The 23,512-nt window shown below is 40.4% G+C and overlaps 1 protein-coding gene across 2 annotated transcripts in view; it reads right to left on the reverse strand.

Annotated features, from left to right (window-relative positions):
• CCDC90B (coiled-coil domain containing 90B) overlaps nucleotides 1–14,840 on the reverse strand; it is a 38,663-nt gene extending 23,823 nt beyond the window's left edge. For both annotated transcript variants that reach the window (XM_080815297.1, XM_080815298.1), the window contains exons 1-3: nucleotides 14,338–14,840; nucleotides 7,874–7,993; nucleotides 6,611–6,714 (exon numbers count right to left, since the gene is read on the reverse strand). In XM_080815297.1, the coding sequence (XP_080671423.1) occupies nucleotides 6,611–6,714; nucleotides 7,874–7,993; nucleotides 14,338–14,437 (324 nt within the window). In that variant the 5' untranslated portion in view covers nucleotides 14,438–14,840. The remainder of the gene's footprint in view (nucleotides 1–6,610; nucleotides 6,715–7,873; nucleotides 7,994–14,337) is intronic.
• Between the last annotated feature and the right edge of the window lie 8,672 nt (nucleotides 14,841–23,512).

A 23,512-nucleotide genomic window follows, 5' to 3' on the forward strand; every position in this document is an offset into this window, starting at 1 on the left:
GTAGGGCCAGAGCAAGCAGGCAGAGAGAGAAGGGGAAGCAGGGCTCCCTGCTGAGCAGAGAGCCCTATGCAAGGGTTGATCCCAGGACCCTGAGATCATGACCTGATCCGAAGGCAGAGGCTTAAGCCACTGAGCTACCCAGGCATCCCAAAAAGGAATCATTAAAAAGAATTTTAATGGTGTAGTCAAACTGGTTAAGATTAACATAAATTTACAAAAAAATAACTTTCAATATGAAAAGTAAGCTGGTACGAGATTAGAATTTAGCTTTCTATTAAAGGGACAACATTTTCTTGGACTTTTGGTCTTTTTTTTTAAGACTGTAAAAGTTCCTTTCTCTTCTAAATATTAAATTTCATAATGATCTGTTATCTTATTCACGCAAGTGCTTTAAAATCTTTTTTAGACATTTCTGGGGCACCTGAATGGCTCAGTCAGTTGTGTCTGACTCTTGATTTCAGCTCAGGTCATGATGTCAAGGTTGTGGAATCAAGCCCCACGTACAGCTCTGTGCTCAGCATGGAGTCTGCTTGTAGAGTCTCTTTCCCTCTGCCTCTCTCCCCATGCTTGCATGCTTGCTCGCTCTCTCTCCAAAATAAATAATTTTTAAAAATCTTTTTTTGAGGGGCGCCTGGGTGGCTCAGTGGGTTAAAGCCTCTGCCTTCAGCTTGGGTCATGATCCCAGGGTCCTGGGATCGAGCCTCGAATTGGGCTCTGCTCAGCAGGGAGCCTGCTTCCTCCTCTCTCTCTCTCTCTGCCTGCTTCTCTGCCTACTTGTGATCTCTGTCAAATAAATAAATAAAATCTTTAAAAAAAAATCTTTTTTGATATTTTTGACAAACTTTTCCAAATCAAATTCTAAATGAAGTCTTTTTGACCTGGCATATTCCAAAGGATTTGTTAAACCAATCAGGCTTATTTGACATGCAAATTACATGGAAAGCGTTGTCAAATAAATAATATGAAGCCTTCTTTATACTGTACTTGTAGAATTGTGGCACATGTAGACAATGTCCATTCTGCTTCTGCAAAAATGGCACCTCACTGCCAGACTTTTGCGCTCCTAATGTCCTTTTAACATGGTGACAGTGTACTCCTAAATCAGAAAAATTAAAATGGTTATAAACTGAATAAAGAGTCAGGCGTATGGGGAAGCTTAAGACAGAGGCTTGGTTCTTCCTGGCTCCCTAACAAATTCCATCTTCCATTTTTTGCATACCTTCACCCATGGTAGTACATTTAGATGACTCAAATTACAAATAGGTACTGGGATGAAGACTTGTGGAAAACTACAAGAACAGTCTACCAGCAGGGTCTGACCTGTCTGGTCCACAATCACTGGAAAAATTGTTTTTGTTTGTTCTCAGACGTTTCAGATCTCCTTTTGGACCTTCTGAATACCAGCAGCCAGAGTTCTATGGCCACTTAGTATGGGCTATCAGTGTTCTTGTTCTTGTATGTGTGTTTTCTGGATGAGTTAAAGCCTTTCCCTGCTGCAAGGCTCATGCCCTCACAGTAAAAACAAAACGTAACTTAAAAAAATGTATTTCTCACTTAGGGTGTACTTTCCACTACCTCCAATGATCAAGGCACTCACTTTGTGGACGTACATCATAGGAGCCTCAGAAAAAACCTTACAAGCTTCTTGGAATTCTTTTAGTATACAACCTTCTGCTGATTCCCTGTTGTCTTATGCTGGTATGACCAAGCTACAATAAATCTCTCTGTAATGTTTTATAGTCAAGCCTATCATCAGCAGGTTTAAGAAGTCTTCCTGGATCCCAATTCAAAAGAACATGTCAGTCACAGTCTAGAGCCTAGTGACAGGGTATCATAACAGGTAACATAAGAGAGGAAGACAGGCTTTGAGGCCTGTGGACAGGGACCAAGTGCTCCTGACTACTGACAATGCTGCAAAACTAAAAGATGCTAGAGACTCTAAATGTAATTTATGAGGAAGATAAGTAGCTGACATCTTTTCCTTTACACTGGTATTGGCCAGCAAAAATAACGCCTTCATCTGTATCTCCTAATACAGTTGCTAAAGGGGTGGTAACCTCTTCAGTTTGGGCTAAGAAAAGAAATCTGTGTCCCTAACTTTTCGTAAGTAGAGTTACATTTCATTGGTCAATTCCCACTGTTGAATTAAAAAAAACCCTACCACTGGGGAGCCTGGGTGGCTCATCTGGTTAAGCATCTTTTTTTTTTTAATTTTTAAAAAAATGTATTTATTTCTGGTTGGGTTATGTACATTGGGGAGGGTATGTGCTATGGTAAGTACTGTGAAGTGTGTAAACCTGACAATTCACAGACCGTATCCCTGGGGCTAATAATACATTATATGTTAATAAAAGATTAAAACAGTGTATTTATTTGACAGAGAGACAATCACTGGTGGCTCCAGCGAACAGAAGTCCAGGACCAGATGGCTTCACAGGTGAATTCTACCAAATATTAGAAGGCAAGTTAATACTACTCTTCTCAAACTATTCCAAAAAATAAAAGAGGAAGGAAAACTTCCAAATTCATTCTATGAGGCCAGCACTACCCTGATACTAAAAGTAAAGACACCACAAACAAAGAGAACTACAGGCCAGTATCTCTAATGAACGCAGATACAAAAATCCTCAACAAAAATACTAGCAAAATGAATCCAGTAACATATTAAAAAAATCATTCACCACCATTATTTCTGGGATACAGGATGGTCCAATATTTTCATATCAATCAATGTGATAACCTCACAATAACAGAAAGGATAAAAATCATATTATCCTTTTGACACAGAAAAAGCACAAAGCACAAAGACAAAGTGCAACACCCATTCATGATAAAAAAACTTCAACAAAGCAGGTCTAGAGGAAACATACCTCAACATAATAAAGATCTTTATGAAAAACCCACAGCCAACATCATCCTCAGGGGGGAAAAAAACAGAGCATTTTCTGTAAGGTGAAGAAAAAACAAGGATGTCCACTCTCACCACTTTTATTCAATATAGTCCTAGCCACAGCAATCAAGACAAAAAAGTACTAAAAGGCATGCAAATTGGTAAGGAAAAAGGAAAACTTTCACTATTCGTAGATAACATACCATACACACACACACACACACACTATATGTACTAGTACTAGTATACATACATATATATATACACACATACTATATGCACTATATATAGATATATATCTATATATATATATAGAAAACCCTAAACCACTAAAACTGATAAATGAATTTAGTAAAGTTGTAGGATACTAAAATCAATGTACAAAAACCTGTTGTATTTCCATACACTAATAATGAAACAGCAGAAAGAGAAATGAAGAAAATAGTCCCATTTACAGTTGTACCAAATATAATAAAATACCTAAGAATAAACTTAACCAAGGAAGTAAAAGACCTGTACTCTGAAAACTCTAAAACACTGATGAAAGAAATTCAAGACAACACACAGAAATGCAAAGATAGGGGCGCCTGGGTGTCTCAGTTGGTTAAGCATCTGCCTAGGCTCAGGTCATGATCCCAGGGTTTTGGGATGGAGTTCTGCACTGGGGTCCCTCCTCACCAAGGACTCTGCTTTTCCCTCTCCCTCTGCCACTCCCCCAGCTCATCATGCTCCCTCCCCAGCTCTCTCTCAAACAAATAATTAAATCTTAAAAAAAAAAAAAAAAAAAGAAAAGAAACACAGAGATATTCCATGGCCATGGATTGGAAGAATAAATATTGTTAAAATGTCTATACTACCCACAGCAATCTATACATTTAATGCAACCCCTATCCAATAGCATTTTGCACAGCACTAGGACAAACAATCCAAAACTTTGCATGGAATGACAAAAGACCTTGAATTGTCAAAGCAATCTTGAAAAAAAAGCAAAACAAAACTGGAGGTACACAATTCCAGATTTAAAGTTATATTACAAAGCTGCAGTAATCAAAGCAGTATGGTAGTGGCACAAACAGAACAAAAAGCCAGAAATAAACCCACAATTACATGGTCAATTAATCTTTGATAAAGCAGGAGACAATATGCAATGGGAAAAAGACAGCCTCTTCAACAAAGGGTGCTGGGAAAACCAGACAGCTACATGTAGAAGAATGAAAATGGACCACTTTCTTACACCATACCAAAAATAAACTCAAAATGGATTAAACACTTAAATGTAAGACCTGAAACTATAAAGTCCTAGAGGAGAGCACAGGCAGTAACTTCTCTGACATTGGCAGTAGCAACATTTTTGAATATGTCTTCTAAGGCAAGGGAAATAGAAATAAAAATAAACTATTGGGATTACATCAAAGTAAAAAGCTTCTGCACCACAAACAGTCAACAAAACTAAAAGACAACATACTGAATGGGAGAAGATATTTGCAAATGACATGTCCAATAAAGAGTTAGTATGCAAAATATATAAGAACTTAGACAGCTGAACACCCCCCAAAACCAAATAATCCAATTAAGACATAGGCAGAAGACATGACAGACATTTCTCCAGGGAAGATACGCAGATGGCCACCAGGCACATGAAAAGATGCCTAATCAACATCATTTATCATCAAGAAAATGCAAATCAAAAGACAATGAGCTATCACTTCATACCTGTTGTAATAGCTAAAATCAACAAGAAACAACAAATGTTGGTGCGCATGTGAAGAAAAAAGGGACATTTCCACACTGTTGGTAGAATGCAGACTGGTGCATCCATGATGGAAAATAGTATGGAGGGTCCTCAAAAAATGAAAAATAGAACTACCCTATGAACCAGTAATCACACTACTGAGTATTTAACCCCCAAAATACAAAAATACTTACTCAAAGGGATATATGTACCATTATGTTTATTGCAGTATTATTTACAATAGCCAAATTATGGAAGCAGCCCAAGTGTCCATCAATTGATGAATGGATAAAGATGATGTGGTGATATATAAAGACACACACACAACACACACACACACGAATATTATTCAGCCATAAAAAAGAATGAAATCTTGCTATTTATAGCAACATGGAGGTAGAGCACAATGCTAAGTGAAATGTCAGAAAAAGAGAAACACTATATAATTTCATTTATATGTAGAATCTAAAAAAACAAACAAACAAAAAGGGAGAAACAGACTCATAAATACAGAAAACTAGTCGTTGCTAGAGGAGGGTGGAAGTGGAGTGATGGGTGAAATAGATAAAGAGAATTAAGAGGTATAAACTTCCAGTTATAAAATAAATAAATCCTAGAATAGTCAATAACATTCATTGTAAAAACATTGTAAACATTGTATAGTGACAGATAGTGACTACATATATCATGGGTGAGCACTCAGTAATGTAGAGAATTGTCAAATCACTACTTTGTACACTTGAAACTAATACAACATTGTATATCAACCATATTTCTATAATGTTAAAAAGTATTTCTGCAAATTGTAAACCATACTTTTACCAGTACATCACCTGGGAAAGGAGGAATAAAAAAGGAAGACAAATCTTAATTCCTAAGTAAAAGTGTCTGTCAACTCCAAAGGGGGAGGGGAATATATATAAAATATATATCTTTTATATAAATATAAAATTATAGGAAGAACACAAATTCTTAAACACAGTGAATTCATGAATTATTATGAATTTTATGAATTATTCTACAGTTAAGCGTATTTAGCTTATTCTATGCTTTATATAAAATTATTGCTTTTTCTCCATAGCATCACAGTGACAGCTCTCAAAAATTACTCAACGTAAAAAAAACCAAAACAAAACAAAAAAATTACTCAACGTGATTTACTCTTCAGTGGCAAAGTAGAATAATTCTACCTGCTTCTCAAGACTGTCAGAGGAATTACATAAAATAATACATGAGAAATCCATAGCTCTGTGCATCTCTCATCCTAAGTTCTTAGTAAACAGCATTATTTGACCTTAAGGATTTATGTATCCAAATTAAAGCATATTAACGAAGTTGTTCCCAGCCATGTTTATGTCCCTTCCAGCTTTTTTTTTTTTTTTTTTTTTAAAGATTTTATTTGTCAGAGCGAGAGCGAGCGAGCATAGGCAGACAAAGTGGCAGGCAGAGGCAGAGGGAGAAGCAGGCTCCCTGCTGAGCAAGGAGCCCGATGTAGGACTCGATCCCAGGACACTGGGATCATGACCTGAGCCGATGGCAGCTGCTTAACCAACTGAGCCACCCAGGCATCCCCACTTCCAGCTTTTTAAGTTTGTGAAGATTAACCAGAACACACATGACTACAGTAAAATGTTTTTATCTTTTAAGTTGGCTTTTGTACTGTGGCAGGTTTTCTATGAGGAAAAAGTTATTTCACAATCTACCATCACCACTTCATATAATTCAAATAATATATCATTTTCTCACATAACAAAACATTTGACAAAATCTCATTCTCTGTGCTACCATAATTTTATTATGACTCTTCTAACTCTGCAATCTCTTTAGATACCGACTTCACCAAAGAGTTTTGCTTTTTGTTCTCTGGTTCCCTTGTAGAGTATAAGGAAGATGTAGGTATGTTCAGGAGGTGGGTGGGTAGTCAGAGATGCAGTATAAAAAAGATGGTCTGATGAAACTGTTAGAACTGCTAATAATGAAAATATTACCTGTTGAGCTCGAGTAACCATCTCCTTGTAGATACTATCCAGGCTGATATTTGATAAAGTGGTTAATGCTGATACAATTGTTTCTGCTTGTGCTTTGTCAAATCCTGTAAACAGCAAATATGTATTTATGTTTTTTAAAAAATGCATATCTTTATGAACCTGAGCAGCTAGAATAACTTTCCTCATCAAATTATTGTTAAAAAAAGGTTACGATTAAAATTAGGTTATTCTCCAATAGCACTCTATAATTTTAATTCCCACTGATCCATTTCCCCATGTCTCCATCAACACTGGATATTGCTAGTGGTTTTGATTTTATAATTGGCATTAAAAAGTAAAATGGCACTGCATTATTTATCCTTAAAATTTGCATTTCTTTAGTTAAGTAACTTTACATATATTTATTGCCTATTTATCTTTTTCTGTGAGCTATTTATGGCCTTTGCCCATTTTTCTATAAAATTACTGTAATTTTTTTATTGATTCATATGAACTCTTTGTATATTAAAGCAATAGGTTCATTGTCATGTATGTTCCTAACATTTCTAACTTTGTGAATGATACCTTTAGATATACAGATGTAAGTATTTCAGTTGTCACACTGGTCAGTCTTTTCTGCTTTTGAGTTTTAGGTCTTGCTTCCTCAATCTTAAAGTCTTAAATGTTCAATATTCTAGTATTTTTAGTAGCTTTTCTCTCATTTTTTTTATATGTAACTTTTAATCAATCTGTAATTTATTTTTCAGTGAGAGTATCTAATGTTTTTTCAAACAGCTAGCCATGTAATATATCAATTTATTAAATAGCTCTTCCTTTCCCTAATTTATAATACCTTCTTTATTGTTTGCTAAAAATGTCTATATGTATCTGAATGCCATTCTATTAATTCTATTCCTGTACTATCACATAATTTAAATTACTGTTTCGGTATCTGGTAATCTTTTGTCTTTTTTTTTTTTGCTATTCTTAAATAGTCCTTGCAGTTCCATGAGACCTTTAGTATCAGCCTAGAAACTAGTTTTTCTTTTTTACATAATTGAAATCATACTACACATGTAATTTTATGTTTTTCCCCCACTTAATCTGAGTATTTCTCCTATCAGTAAATATTCCTCAACACTATTTTTTTTGACTGCAGAATTTTCCACTGTATGGATGGCGCTTGTATTTAAAATGACTCTTAATTGTTCATAATAATGATAGTGTTCACTAGGTAATTTACTGTGACTGTTAATATTCTTTCAAGAGGTAAACGTTTCTTACCATGAGTTTCCAAATCCTGAACCAGTGCATGGGTATCAAAAGTTAATTTCCTTTGTTCTAAAGGAGTTATGTCCACTCGCCTCATATCATATCCTTCCTTGGTTGTGGTGGCGAAGAAATCTGAAAAAAAAAAAAAAAAAAGACAGGTTTCTTCCTTGTAGTAACCAACACAAGTATGACATTTTAGCTTCTAAGACATTTCTTCTATTTAGCACACAGTTCCAGCTCCTAGGAATCCTATAATTTCAAGGAAGAAAACTGAGTCTTCTGAGTGGCACTCTCTTTCATCTGAAAAGTTTCCAACATTATTCTATAATGGAAACCACTGCAAAAATATTTCCTTTCCTCCTTTTAGTATTCAGATATATTTTGTTAGGAGTCAGTCAAAAGTTGTAACATAATATACATCAAAAGCTTTAGGGGTGCCTGGGTGGCTCAGTCGTTAGGTGTTTGCCTTTGGCTTAAGCTGTGATCCCACGGTCCTGGGACTGGTCCTGGGACTAAGCCTCAAGTCGGGCTCCCTGATCTGTGGGAAGCCTGGTTCTCCCTCTCCGACTCCCCCTGCTTGTTTCCTCTGTAACTGTCTCTCTCTCTGTCAAATAAAATCTAAGGAGAAAAAAAAAAAAAAAGGCTAGCTTTGGATATTACTGGCAAGTCTCTCGTTACTGGAAGAGTGGAAACCACCCAACTCTCCAAGGGGCCAAGAAGTCTTTTATAGAGCTACAGTAATAATTTATACCTACATCACCATATAAAGTAGCTTTCTGAACATCCACTCTCTTACATACCCATTTTATTTCCATCACAGTTCTCAGCTCTAATCTGAAACTGTCTGGTTTGATCCTCTGAACCAGAATATAAGTTCCATGAAACTTTGAGATTTTCATCACTGTACCTTCAGTACCTAGAACGGTGCTTGGCAGATAACTGGGTCACAATATTTTACTGCTGAATCAACCGATGAATTTGATTTTAAATCCTAGGGTATATACTACTATCAACACAAAGGCCCTAGCAAATTTCTCATTTTTGCGATAAATTGTCTCATTTCAATAAATTCCCAATTTACTCTAGACAGAGTATGGTCCTTTTCCATATATTAGTGATGAATTTCATTAAAAGGTATTCTTCAGAACTTTGTGTACATATAACTTCATTACTATTATTATGTATTAAATAAAATAACAGCTAATTAGTGTAACTATTAATTGAATAGTAGGTACTATACCAAATTTTTTTTTTTAGGAGACTTTATTTATTTGAGAGAGAGAAAGTTATTTGAGAGAACGAGCGAGAGGGAGCCTGACACAGGGCTTGATCCCAGGACCCTAGAATCATGACTTGAGCTGAAGACAGATGCTTAAAACAGATTGAGCCATCCAGGCACTCCATATACCAAATATTTTATATATTACGAATGCAAGGTGGTATTACCTACAGTTTTACAAAAGAAAACTGAACCTAGAAAAGGTGAAGAATTTTACCTAGTCATCGGCAGAATCAGAATTAAAACTCAAGTCTTCTGACTCCAAAGCTCATGCTCTTTCTGTCACCCTATGCTGTCTCTTTTTTATCCTAAGTCACTTTATTTATCTAAGTACTTAAAAGACATAGCTGCAACCTCAGGTATTACTTTTCTGCTAGGTGATGTAGGGAAAATGTCATTCTTTCCTATGTATTTTTTCACCTGAATGCCAGGCACAGGGCATGATGTGCAAAACCAGACATAACTGATGTCTTTGCTGACTTTGTGGACTAGTAGGCAGGAAAGAGATATTTAAAAATAGTATTTAAATATAAACTCTAAATTCAATGATAAAAAAGTAATGGCCAGTTCTTTATATTTATATTCATTCAAATACTCAGATAAAAAAGGAATCGGATGTAAAGGTGGATCAATTTTGCGCACATGGACATACACATTAGTATAGTGGTCAGCAATCTTTGGCTCTGAGTGTCATTTAGAAGACTTAAGCAATGTCCCTCTGTGTGTCAACATTAGATTTGAGGAAGAGAAAAGAAAAAAATGAGGGAAAAAGAGGGGCAGATTTCAGTAATATTTCTAGTAGTAATTGTATTAGAAATGATTAGTACCCACAGTTACCCATCCTTGATTAGAAGTTTAGTATTTCATTTGGGGTTTACTGCGGGGAAGGGGAGATTTTATATATATATATATATATATATATATATATATATACACACACACATATATATATATGTATATGAATGAATGGCACGATACTGCTTTCATGCGTATTATTTATCCTTAAAATTCTCATGTTATGGATGAGAAAAACAGGTTCAGAAATGCTCTGCCTGAGATCTTATGGTCTCAGAGCTAGGCAGATGACTGCACAATTCCTCTTTCTTCCATGAAGGGAAGCTTCCCACTGATACGGGAGAGAGACCAAATAAATACCTAACACTGCTGCAAATCTCTGCAAGGTACAGCTGCAATCTCATGTCCCACTGTGCTCAATTTGGCCCTCTGCTCTCAAGGACTCTTAATTCTTTAATTCCCTTAATAATTTAAGAATGTTCTCCTTTCTCTGCCTGCTCATATTTATCCTTCAGTGTTCAGTTCAAATGTCTCCTCCACCAGAAAGCCTGCCCAGATTCTTTTCGGCCAGGTGTTTTCTTGTTAGGGTTTTTCACAGGATCCTAGAACGTTACTTTGCCATACCTCAAAATTTACACATTTGTATGATTATTAACTGTTTACTTTTCCCACTAGGCCAGGGATCAGGCCACCACCTCCTATTTTTCTAAACAGCTTTATTGCAACACAGCCATGCTCATTTGCTTATGAATGAAAAACACGAGAATTATCTAAATATAAACTCTAAGTTCAAATGATAAAAAAGAAACAGCCAGTCCTTTTCACACCTATGGGTGCTTTCATGCTACCAATACAAGAAGAGTATTAAGTGACTGTATAGTCCACAATGCCTACAATATAATCTGGCTCATTGTAGAAAAACTCTAACTACCACTGCATTAGATTACAAGGTCCCTATCAGCAGGAACCACACCTGTTGTTGCTCATTATGGAATCCCCAACGCCTAATACAACTCTGCGTGCTCAGCAGACATTTGCTGATTAACAGAAACTGTATTAGGTGTTGTGGATACAATGAAGATCAAGGCCATGGTTTTAAATCATGTGCTATCAAGATATATCCATAACGGAATGGAGAGGAGAGACATTTGGTCCTCGATGAGGATAAAGGGTTAAAAAATGGCTATCTGGATGAAATCTTACCATCTGCAGCAATGTGGATGGAACTAGAGGATATTATGCTAAGTCAAGTCTATCAGAGAAAGGCAATTATCATATGATTTCACTCATACGGAATTTAAGAAACAAAACAGAATGATAGGGGAAGGGAAGGAAAAATGTAAAATAAGACAAAATCAGAGAGGAAGACAAACCGTAAGAGATGAGACTCTTAACTACAGGAAACAAACTGAGGGTTGCGGGATGGGAGGAAGTTGGGGGGAATGGGGTAACTGGGTGGTGGGCATTAAGGAGGACACATGACATAATGAGCACTGGGTGTTATATGCAACTGATGAATCACTGAACTCTACTCTGAACTAATAGAACACCATATGTTAACTGAATTTAAATAAAATTTATAAAAAATGGCTAGTTATAGGGGCACCTGAGTGGCTCAGTGGGTTAAAGCCTCTACCTTCAGCTCAGGTCAGGATCCCAGGGTCCTGGGATCGAGCCCCGCATCGGGCTCTCTGCTCAGCAGGGAGCCTGCTTCCTCCTCTCTCTCTGCCTGCCTCTCTGCCTACTTGTGATCTCTGTCTGTCAAATAAATAAATAAAATCTTTAAAAAAAATGGCTAGTTATAAAAGATAGACAGTAAACCTTAAAGAGGGGTTATAGTAAACCTTACAAGTAAACCTTAAAGACGGGTTAGCCAGGCAGGAGGAACAGGATGAGCAAAATTCACAAAGACATGAGCTGCCTTTGCTATTTCTATTTCTATTTACTCTGGGGCTGAGGAGAAATAGAGAAGGATCTGTGGAACATTCATTCCTTAGGTATACTCAAATAGTTATGTAATCTTTGGCTAGGTCCTCATCACCCTAAGAACTAGGTGCTGATACCCTCCCTTGCAGTAGGACTTCAGAGAGCACTCTTCTTTGGAGGGAATAAGGAAATGGAAAAGCTTTGATACCACAGCTGGTCTTCACAAGTACTTCAACTCATAAGCACTCCCCCTGCCCCCAAAAGCACTTTTAAGAACAAGTCTTTGCAAGCATATTAATAGGTAGAGGAGAGGAAGTAGCCAGAATCACCGTTCTTAGCTCAGGATGGGATAACAGGTCCTTGATACCTTAAAAGTTCCCAGAACTTATACGACTGTACAAAACCCCAAACCCTTCCTTTCATATCTATCTTGTAGTTTTCTTAAAGTAAGTAAGAAACTCCATTTAAAGACTTAACCAGCATCACAAAGCTGTTAAACTGTGTATCTTGGATTAGCACTCTGGCCTTACCTTGAACCAAGCTGCCTCTTTACCAGGAAAGGCCAGATTTTACTTTCTATTAACACACGTAAAATCCTGCCTCATTAAATCTAAGCTACAAGTTTTATATCAACTTCTGCTAACTTCAGAGAAACAATACTTTAGTGACATAGCTGGTTATTTATATACATTTCTATATGCTGGTCTGTTGGCAGGCATTTTGCTAGCTATATCAGAATTACCAGAATTAAGTAACACAGATATCCCTGGGCTCCAGCCCTGATGACCAACTCCACAGTTCTGCAGTGGAGCTTAAAACTTTGTACTTTTACAAAGTATCCGCAGGGTTTCTCTTCCGCTACATTTGGGAACCAGTAATGAACGAGGAATCCAGCACTATTAAAACTTAGACAAACTGCATCACCTTCCCATGCCTTCTATTATTTATCTTTAAAAAGGATATTGAACTAAATAACTGAAATCCTTCCATAGGTCAAGGTCAAGGTTTTTTTTTTTTTTAAGATTTTATTTATTTATTTGTCAGAGAGAGAGTACACACAAGCAGGCAGAGAGGCAGGCAGAGGCAGTGAGAGAAGCAGGCTCCCTGCTGAGCAAGGAGCCCGATGTGGGACTCCATCCCTCATGACCTGAGCCGAAGGCAGCGGCTTAACCAACTGAGCCACCCAGGTGTCCCCAAGGTCAAGGTTTTTAAATTCCTTCATTACTGACATTATTAGTCAAGTTTAAACTACACAGTAAGCATTCAGTTAATATTTGTTCAGTAATGATGGACACAAATCCTATCAGGTATAACGGGCCACTTAAGATTTCTCCAAGAAAGATTTAAGTAGGGTAACTCAACAACTGTTAAAAGACATCACTGTTTACTTTTTAAGTATTTTCTAGTACTTCAAAAGTTCATTCTCCAAAACGGTTCAATATTCTTTGTTTCATATTCAAATGAAAACACATTATCTCTCAAAATTTACAAAGTAAGATTGAGAATGGGATGATTTCCCAAGGTTCAAAAAATGCTATCTCCTTTTTCAAAAGTCCATCATCATGCCTAAGTAAACTCAACACCTAAATATGTAACCAAATACCTGGTGACAGACACTGGGAGTTCAACAGCAGCCTTACAGATGGGGGAATCAACAACTGCAATCTTACTGTGAAAGTGAAGCAATTGGCAGAATGGCACAAAGTACAGTGGGCACTGGGTGGCTCATTTCCCATGGCACTGAAGATTTAAGACGGTGAATAGAGAATGCTAAAGGTTAGTATGAAGTGCCTGTTCTGTAGACAACCTTACAGAGTTTTAAAAAATGTGAGGGGAGGTTCTGGAATCATCTTTCAGCATAAAGTCTGACGTCCTTCAGGACACAATGCTAACAAGGGTGCCAACAAATTCAACACTTGCAGGTTCCAGCATTCGCGTTTTGTTTGGCTTTGAATGGCTACTCTGTGACTGCAGACTACTACAAATTACAGCGAAAATAAAGCTGGCCTGACCTGAAATGTATACTGTGGTCTACCAAACACGGGGGCTTTAGACAGCACCCAAAAAACACAGCGTAAGTTTGAAGAGGCCACGAAAGAAACCAGAACTCTCAGAACAGATTGCTCTTGACTGATCTCCCAGAGGGCGGGGATTGACAGCCTCGTTAGACCGTAAGAAGGAAACCGAGCCTGAGAAAGAAGCCGGGGGCGAGGGAGGGGAAGAACTCTAGTGGCGTAGCCAGGTGGGAACCCCAGGCCCTCAGACGCCCGCTCTCAGGAGAAGGCGGTGCTCTACGGGGTCCCTCGCCCTTCCCGCCCCAGTGCAACCCGGGGAGACCCTGCGGCGGGGTTGCCCGCACCGGGCGGGGTTGGGAAGGGCGTGGCACCGTGGCCTAGGGCGCTCCCGAGCAGGCAGGAACCACCGGCTGTCTCCCCACAGAGTACTCAGGCATCGGTGACAAGCTGCCTCGTCTCACCTCTCCGCAGGGCCGCCGAAAAAACCCCGCCGAGGCTCGAGAACCGGCGGCCCTCATTTCCCTCAGAACACAGGAGCCGCCGAACACAGCGACTCCACATTTCCGGTTTTCAGCTGGCGGGAGGAGGCGAAAGGGAGGGGGGTGGGGTGCTGAATCACTCTCAGGCTTTCGGGCAAGGTAGTTCTGGCACCGTGAGGACGCTGGGAAGTGTAGTTTTCCGTCTGCCCCACAAGGCACCACCAGCGGAGCCTCCAGTCGCGGTCCCGCCGAGATGGGCCTCTTCACAGATGGACCCACAGCTCACGAGCATGGTTCACAGCGGCTCCGCTCCTCGCACCGTCCCTTCCCAACCAGCGCACGACGTTATCGCCCTAAGAAAGCGGGACCGTGTTTGAGACCTTCCAATGCCCGTTTCCTAGCAATGAGGTACAGCTCAACAGCAGAGGTTCCCCGGGAGAGCCAGCGGCCATTACCCGAGAGGGAGTCACATCCTACCGCCGGGCAAGCTGGGACTTGAAATCCTCGTCCGCTGAGCATTCTGGGAGATCGCGCAGAAACCTGGGATATGTAGTCTAACGAGGCCTTCATTCGTGTTGCTTCATGGCCTACTGCTTCGCCCTCTTGTGTATAGGAGGACGAACTTCAGTTGGTTTAGTCCTCGTCTGGAGAGAAACAATTTCTGTTACCAGAGTGGACCTGATTTTCACCACTTAAGCCCTCTGAGACCTGTTACTTCTGACTTTGTTCCACAAAGTAAAAATCCTGAAAATAACAACACAGAGTAGTTGTGGGGTTCAAATATGCTCATATATTCTTTGTAAATTTTAAAGTGGTCCCAATAGTTAGATTTTAGTGGCTTAATTATTCTCACAAGGATGTAAACGGTTACCCCTGGATTTTCCTACTTGTTTTCAAACTTTGTAAGTATCAGCTGCGTAACGAGCGCCATTCTAAGCACTGAAGCCCATTAAAGGAACAACTTGATTCCTGTCAGCAAGGGTTTTAACAGGCAATTTATGGAGAGGAAATAGAAGGCTATTAAAAAATTGAAGAGGGGCGCCTGGGTGGCCCAGCGGGTTAAAGCCTCTGCCTTCGGCTCGGGTCATGGTCTCAGGGTCCTGGGATCGAGCCCCACATCGGGCTTTGCTCAGCGGGGAGCCTGCTTCCCCTCTCTCTCTCTGCCTGCCTTTCTGCCTGCTTGTGATGTCTCTCTCTCTCTGTGTCAAATAAATAAATAAAATCTTATAAAAAAATTGAAGAAAAAAAAGGAAAAGTTTAAACTCACCAGGAAAATGAAAAAAGCTAACATAAATATATACCAGTTTTACCTATTAAAGTTAAAAAAAGTTATCGATGTCAGCAAATACGCAATTAGATAGGGTCACCCACACTGCTGGCAGAAGTGTAAGTTAGTACAATACATTCGGAAAGCAATTTAATAATATATATGAAATTATAAAAAGTGAATAGCCAGAGGTTCACTTCTAAAAACCTACCCTAAGCAAAAGTAATCATAGCTGTAACAAATATTTTAAAAAATTATAACCCATGGAATGTTATTTATAATAGTAAAATTTAAAAATAATCTAAATACTCAATGTGATTCAGCAACTTGCACAAATGCCCCAAATTGGAATACTATACAATCATATAGTTGGAATTATTATTCAAATGGAAATATTGTACAATCATGGAATATTATATAATCATTAATACAATATAATTATTTTAAAAATTCTTTACATATACACACATATGTTAAAGTAATGATATATACATATGTGTATGTATATCCCATATGATTGTAATTCTGTCAAATGACATGACTACTGGAAGATACAGACCAGTAAGTGGCACCAAGATATTTTTAATTACCTTAAGTAATGATTACGGAAAAATGTACCTTTTTGTATATCCACACTTATTGGTTATTATTTACATTACTGTAAAACTCCACAACAGAAATAAGTGTTGATTAGTCAGGTGGCCAAAGCTGGGCTAATCATACTCTTTCACGGAACTCCTGTAGTGACCCATGTCCTTGCCCTTGCCCTTGTAATTCTTGTTTGTATCCATGATGGTAGAGACACATCTGTCACTGTTTTCTCCAACACATGGCATATCGTCTCACCCCTAATGAGCCTTCAGGAAAGATGTTTTGAATGAATCAATAAATGTTTGAAATATAGTCATCGTTTGGTGAGGTAACCTGATAGACGGGGGCATCGGAGTCATTTGGAAGATCGGGCGGAATTGGGGGAGATAAAACTGAAAATAAGAACAAAAAGACTAAGGAATTGGGCTTGTATGATAGACTCTCAGGAGATTTTGGATGTTTTTTAGCCCAAACTGAAAAAAGCTAGTTTGAGTACCTTTCCAGGAAACAGTCTTCGCTATTCGCTGGGTCAGGCTTATGAATCATTGCTCCTCCTGGTGTCTGACGAGGTGACCTGGCCTTGAGAAGTGCTGTCTCTCTGAAAGCAGCTTGATTTAGCCACACGTGAGGCCAGTAACTTAGCAGGGAAGTGGGTCCTACCTTCTTCATTGTGAAGGGACACCTTTACTGTGTTTTTGCTCTTATGAGCCCCCAATTTAAAAATATCTTACACTCTTTGCCAACCACATATATGAAGCCATTACGTATTTTCCTATTTTTGATTATTTTAAGACCTAGATAACTAGCATTTAGTGAATAGGAGATACGCAGTGCTGATCCAACACCAAAACTGGTAACGTCTTGAAGGACGAAGCACTTGCCAGTTTTTTGTTTTGTTTTGGGTTTTTTTTTTTTTTTGGTGGTTTTCAATTTCATCTTCAGTGATGCTACAATTTCCTTGGGCATTGTGAAATTCCAGGTCCCTCATGAAGACCCCAGTAATTTTCCTTCTGAGGCCCAGAGGTCTGGGAACCCAGGTTGGGGCATAATTGCAAGAGATGGTGAATGCAGCTCTGCTGACTTCTAGGAGAGAAGATGCAGCCTGGACCATTCCCCATATTAGTCCTTTTCTCTAGGAATAGGTGATATGAAGGATCCCTAATGTATTTTTTAGAGCAGGTGAATGAGGCTTTGGGAGACAGATGCCACCCAATGGGATCCTCTTCCTTCCTTAGTTTACTTTGAGTTTTTGACACTAGAGGGAGTATGTGGACAGGACAGAAGACCGTCTTTTGCCCTTGTTTCTACAACTAATTTTGTAGTTTTTGTATAATGAGTCAGAGGAGTCCATTGTCACAAAAGTTTTGTGCTAGTTTATTTTTTTTTTAAAGATTTATTATTTGAGAGAGAGAGCACAGGAAAGGGCAGAGGGAGAGGGAGAGAGAAACTTAAGCAAACTCTTCACTGAACTCAGAGCTTACTTGGGCTTGATCATGACACTTAATCGACCGAGCCACCCTGGGGCCCCTGTGCTAGTTCATGTTAATATCACAGTGCTCATGGCTTGAAAGTGACCACAAGCCCCCTACCCCCACAGCTCTGAGACCTTCTTTTCCTGATTATACTAAGGAGCTGGCAATGACAACCAATGACAAGTTTCCTGATTATAGTAAATCAAGAAAAAGATTAAAAGGAAAGAAAAAGAGGACAAAAGAATTGTTAAAACATTACTGTATTTTGCAATGTGACATCATGCCTGACAGTGTCTCTCACTGGTTATTCATTTATTCCTTCAATTAATCCTATGGAGTACTATTTATGATGTCAGGCACTTTGCTAAGCCATAAGGATCCAGACATAAGAGCCAGTGCTGCCCTCTGATTGCTATCAGTCTAACTATGATCAATACTATGATGAAGGAGAAAGGTGCTGGGGCACCTGGGTGGCTCAGATGGTGAAGCACTTGCCCTCGGCTCAGGTCATGATCTCAGGGTCCTGGGATGGAGTCTTGCATCGGGCTCCCAGCTCAGCAGGGAGCCTGCTTCTCTCTCTCCCTCTGCCTCTGTACTCTCTCAGTCTCTCTCTCTCAAATAAGTAAATCTTAAAAAAAAAAAAAAAAAGGGAGAAAGGTACCAATGAGAAAAGTCCCTTACACCAGGGGAAGGAACTCCTGATACATGGAACTTGCTTCATCTCTTCGTGGGAGCTCACGCATTCCTCTGCATCAGTGCATTTGAGCTCCTTAGCAACGCCATGAGTGAGGCGGTGTTTCTCCTGTTTCACAGAAGGGAAAACTGAGGTTCAGAAGGCTGAGGTGACCTGTATCCCACGTCACAGAGCAAGTAAGGGGTCGAGCTTAGAACCGAACATACTGCTCGCGGTGCAGAGAAGTCACACTGTCACTCACCCCTCCACTGCTACTGTTCATGGCACATGGGGCACAAACTGTGAAATTATGGCTGCTCTTAGGGACACGTGGCCTCTCCTCCTCCAGGAGGCTATTCTGCATCCTTTTTCATTTGTTCAAGAAAACAAAATCTCTCATACAGGGGTGGCAACTAGGTTTCATCTTCATGACGACTCTCTTGGACTGACTGCCCGGAACAAAGCGTTGAGTGGTCTGAGGCCACATCCTGGTGTGGTAGGGAAGAATGCCCACGGTTGACTGGCCACGTCTGCCACGGATGCAGGAAAGGGAAGGGGCCCCACAAGTGCCGTTTGTAGTACATCAAGATCCTGCACCAGTCATGACGTTTCCCGTGACACCCACCTCCACCCCTGACTGTGTTCACTTTCTCTTATTCCTGCCCTTCCCAGCAGGAATGGTTCCTGTCCTTTTAATAATAGCTTCAGTTGCCTGAGCAGGTAATGGGTTCAAGGCACTTGGCATATATTACCGCCAGGCCTCACAGCAATCCTGCAAGTTTCAGCGAGGTTCAGTGACTAGTTCAAGAGCACATGAGGAGTAAGTAAGTTGAACCCTGAACCAAAAGGTGAGTTTTACTTACATTTTGTGGTGGGCCATGAATACCTTTACTGTTTGCTTAAAGCCTCACAACACCCCCGGGAGGTAGTTCTCTGAGTTTACAGCTGGGGGAGGCAGAGACCCAGAGGAGAGGAGCCAGCTGCAGAGTTGGGGAGCCCTCCAGACTGGAGTTCAGGCCTTCACCTGCTGCTCGTCCCCTCCTTCTGCGGAGAAGAGCCCTGGATTGCACAGAGCCTTTGCACAGAGCTGATCTACGCCACCATGGGGAGACTCTGGGGGCCCCTGATTAATTTTACCCCATCATCCTTACTCTGTTTCCAGCTCTTCTCATCAAGAAGGTCTTTCTTTTATTGGTGGCTCCTTCTTCTGTCACTTAGCCTCTTTGCTTTAAAAAAATATTTTTTTGAGGTGAGATTCACATAACATAAAATCAAGCATTTAATTTTAATTTTTATTTGTTTGTTTGTTTGGTGGGCAGCAAAGCAAGGTTTATTGAGCGTTTTGAGTGATAGTACAAAGCTCTGGAGGAGGGAGGAGACCTGAGAGGATTGCCCTAAAATTAAGCATTTTAAAGTAAACAGTAGCGTTTATTACATTTGCATTATTTTACAACCACCACCTCTATTTTGTCCCAAAATGTTTCCATCCCTGCAGTGTAAACCATTGATGCAGTAAGCAGGCTCTCCTCACTGCCTGCTCTCCCAGCCCTTAGCTACAGCCACTCTGCTTTTTGTCTCTGTGGCTTCATCTGTTTTGGGTTTTTCCTATAAAATCAATTGCATTTTACAACACGCAGCCTTTTGTGTTTGGCTTCTTTCATTTAGCCTAATGTTTCAGAGGCTCGTCCACGCTGTACCAGATCAGTACATCATTCCTTTTTATGGATGGATGACATTTTTTGGATGTACATACCACAATTATCTATTCATCCACCGGTGGACATTCGGGCTGTTTCTACCTCGTGACTATTGCGAAGGGTGCTGCTAGGAACATGTGTGTACACGTGCTTGAGTATCTATTTTCAATCCTTTGGCATATACCTCAGAGCAGAATTGCAGGGTCATATGGTAATTCTGTTCAACTTTTGGAGGGAAAATCCATTTGTTTTTGAAGCAGATGGGGAATTCATTGTAAAATAGATAGACATGTGCTTTCAGAAGACCCAGAGATGAAAAGGGGAATCTTCTACAGATTAACAGAACCAGGGTGGCTAGATATGAAAAGATGAGATGTGGCAAAGAAACTCCATTCCTCCAAAGAGCTATGGGCAGGAAGGGATGTGTGTGAGGTGAGGGGTGAAAAGTTGCCTGAGGTACAAAGCCTCAGCAGGGGTGGGGGCTCTCCTCAAGAGGGCACCTCTCCTGGAGGTGGTGCCCCTTCCTCTCAGACCCAAGGGATGCTTGTGACACGGCACAGCTCCAGGAAGCTGCAGAAAGCCCAGCAGGATTGCGAACCTCTTTAAATGTGAGTATTTTATGGATATTTGCATTGTCATATTAGGAATTACAGCCATAAATGAACAATAAAAATACTGTTACAGCGATTCTATCAGAACTTGAGGCCTGAACTTGGAACTACTACAGAAAGAGAGATAGAATTCTCAAAACCTCAACACGAACAGGTGGCCCTTGTATGTGTAGAATGTGGGCTGTGTGGCCCTAGGAAAGGACCATAATGCAGAATCAGGACAACAAATAAGGAACTGCTGGACAGGAAGAGGGCGGAAATACTTCTTTAGATCTACCTGGTTAAGGTTCAGATGGTTTCACCATTCCTGAAGATACATTCCTATCCCAGTGTGGTGGTTATAACTGGTTTTACTTATGCTTTAAAAATTTGCATAGTAATTTCTATATGTTTTCTTTGATGGGTTAGGTTTGTTTATTCTCAACTTTTTGTGGCTACTGTTAAGGTTCCAAACCCTGAATCATGCAGAGCAGATTCTGATGTCCAGAATGGGCAGGCCTGTTAGACAGTTTACATATACAAAAATGTCATCCAAATACAGGTGTTTTCTGGATTCAAGGCCTTGATCCAAACACTATTTATGTTGCCACCTTGGTCAAATGGATGCCAAGATGTCAGTATGATTTCTGATAAGATGGCCAGTCTTACGTTGATGGGCACATGCATAGGGTTCAGCTCTTATGGTTTAAATTACCCAGACACTTGCCTTAGCTCACTCCTCATTATAGCAGCACAGTACAAAAGATAAACATCAGAAGTTACGTCCTTTTGGAGAGGAAGGCACATTCCCATCTGGATCTGAAATCTGAAGCCGGCGGTCCTCAAACATAAGCAGTTTCTTTACAGAAAGTTCCAACAAGGAGGAGAAAATCTTGGAACCGATCTCGCTTTTGCCTACAAAATGATCAAACTGTAATTATCACATTTAAGGGGTAATTGTTCCAATTGTACCAGAATGGGATGCTCCAGCCCTCTTTCTTCAGCTGACACAAATAGAACTGCTCTGAAGATGGAACGGTACTTCCAGAACAGCTTGCTTTGAGCTTGTTCTTTTTATAGTGACTCTCGGGTCAGGGAGAGGTGTCGTGTGGGCAGACCTGGAGGAGTCTGCTGGGGTGTCGGCCTCTGAAGCTCTTCCCTCTCCCCAGCCAGGCTCTCTGAGACCCCCCTGCAGCCACAGACCTAGACCCCACAGTAGCACCCACATTGACCTAAAGCATTAAGATTTGCACCCTTCTTCCATCTGTACCCCAATGTTCATAGCAGCAATGGCCACAGTCGCCAAACTGTGAAAAGAGCCGAGATGCCCTTCAACAGATGAATGGATAAGGAAGATGTGGTCCATATAATACAATGGAATATTATGCCTCCATCAGAAAAAATGAATACCCAACTTTTGTATTAACATGGACAGGACTGGAGGAGATTATGCTGAGTGAAACAAGTCAAGCAGAGAGAGTCAATTATCATATGGTTTCACTTACTTGTGGAGCATAAGGATAACACGGAGGACATTGAGAGATGGAGAAGAGAAGGGAGTTGGGGGAAATCGGAGGGGGTGATGAACCATGAGAGACTGTGGACTCTGGGAAACAAACTGAGGGTTTTGGAGGGGAGGGGGGTGGGGGGTTGGGTGAGCCTGGTGGTGGGTACCAAGGAGGCCATGTATTGCATGGAGTACTGGGTGTGGTGCATAAACAATGAATCTTGGAACACTGAAAAAATAAAGTAAAATAAAATAAAATATTTGTACCCCTCTTGTCAGATAGCAGGACTTGGCCAGGAGGCCCGATAGTTCTCAGATCTGCCACAGGGCAGATGAAGTGGGGAGGGGCGGCTCTGCTCTGAGTTGCTTTCATATGCGGCAGGATCAGGACAATAGCGCTTTAAAAATAGAGACCCCAGGAGATGAAAAGAGGAAAAAAGGATGGATACTATCACATGCTGAGCCACTGCTATGTTCTAGGCACAGTGCAGGCAGTTTCTCATATGTTACCTTAATTAGATAGCAAAATCTCAGGTAGCCAACACTGTTTGAGAGTTGGCCGGGTGCGCAGTCCTTTTTTGGGTCTTGAACTTCAAAAAGGTCTTGAACTCTTGTCTTCCTCATTCTGTCTCTGGAGAAGGGAGTAGTAGCAGGAGCCAAAAGCAGACAGCAATCCTGAAAACTATTTGTGAGCAGCCGGGATGAGCTTAGATAGAAGGGGGGTGGTTGGGAGAGCACACGAGAGCACAGTTTCTCTTCCTAGTTGCAGATAACCATGGTAAACGGGCAGGGGTGAGAAATGAAGCAGGAGCCAGACCCTAAAGGATCTTGCATGTTACGTAGAGGAGCCTTGACTTCTCGGGGAGGATGGACTGTGGTGGAAAGCAGCCCCAAGATGCTACCACAAAGTGGGGAGAATGGGCAGTGTTGCCCCAGCCGGTGTTGCCCGTCAGGTCTGGGCACAATCACTGAATTGCTTGGAGAAAGTTTAAATACACACATCTTGTCAGGAAAGCTGCTGGGCTTCATCGCTTTGTATCCAACTGCATCCAGGCCCGAGGCTGCTAACCCCGGACACCAGGAACCACTGACTTACTGTGTGTGCCCACCTGGATCTTGAGTGGAGAAGCGAGGCCTGGAGGGTGGGGTGGGGGGAAGGGTTGGGAGCCCACACTGAGTGCCTGTAGCCTCTACTCTGTCTCCACTCTTCAGAACTTGTACCTAAAATATTTAAAGAAACTGATTTCAAATGCAAATTAAGGGGCAAATGTTCTCAAAAGGAAAAAAAAATATTGGTGGGTTTTAAAAATATAATTTCACTTGGACTTGGAATCTCACATTGATTGTCCAGTTGAGCGGG

This window comes from Martes martes (genome assembly GCF_963455335.1).
Source record: "Martes martes genome assembly, chromosome: 10".
Taxonomy (NCBI): Eukaryota; Metazoa; Chordata; class Mammalia; order Carnivora; family Mustelidae; genus Martes; species Martes martes.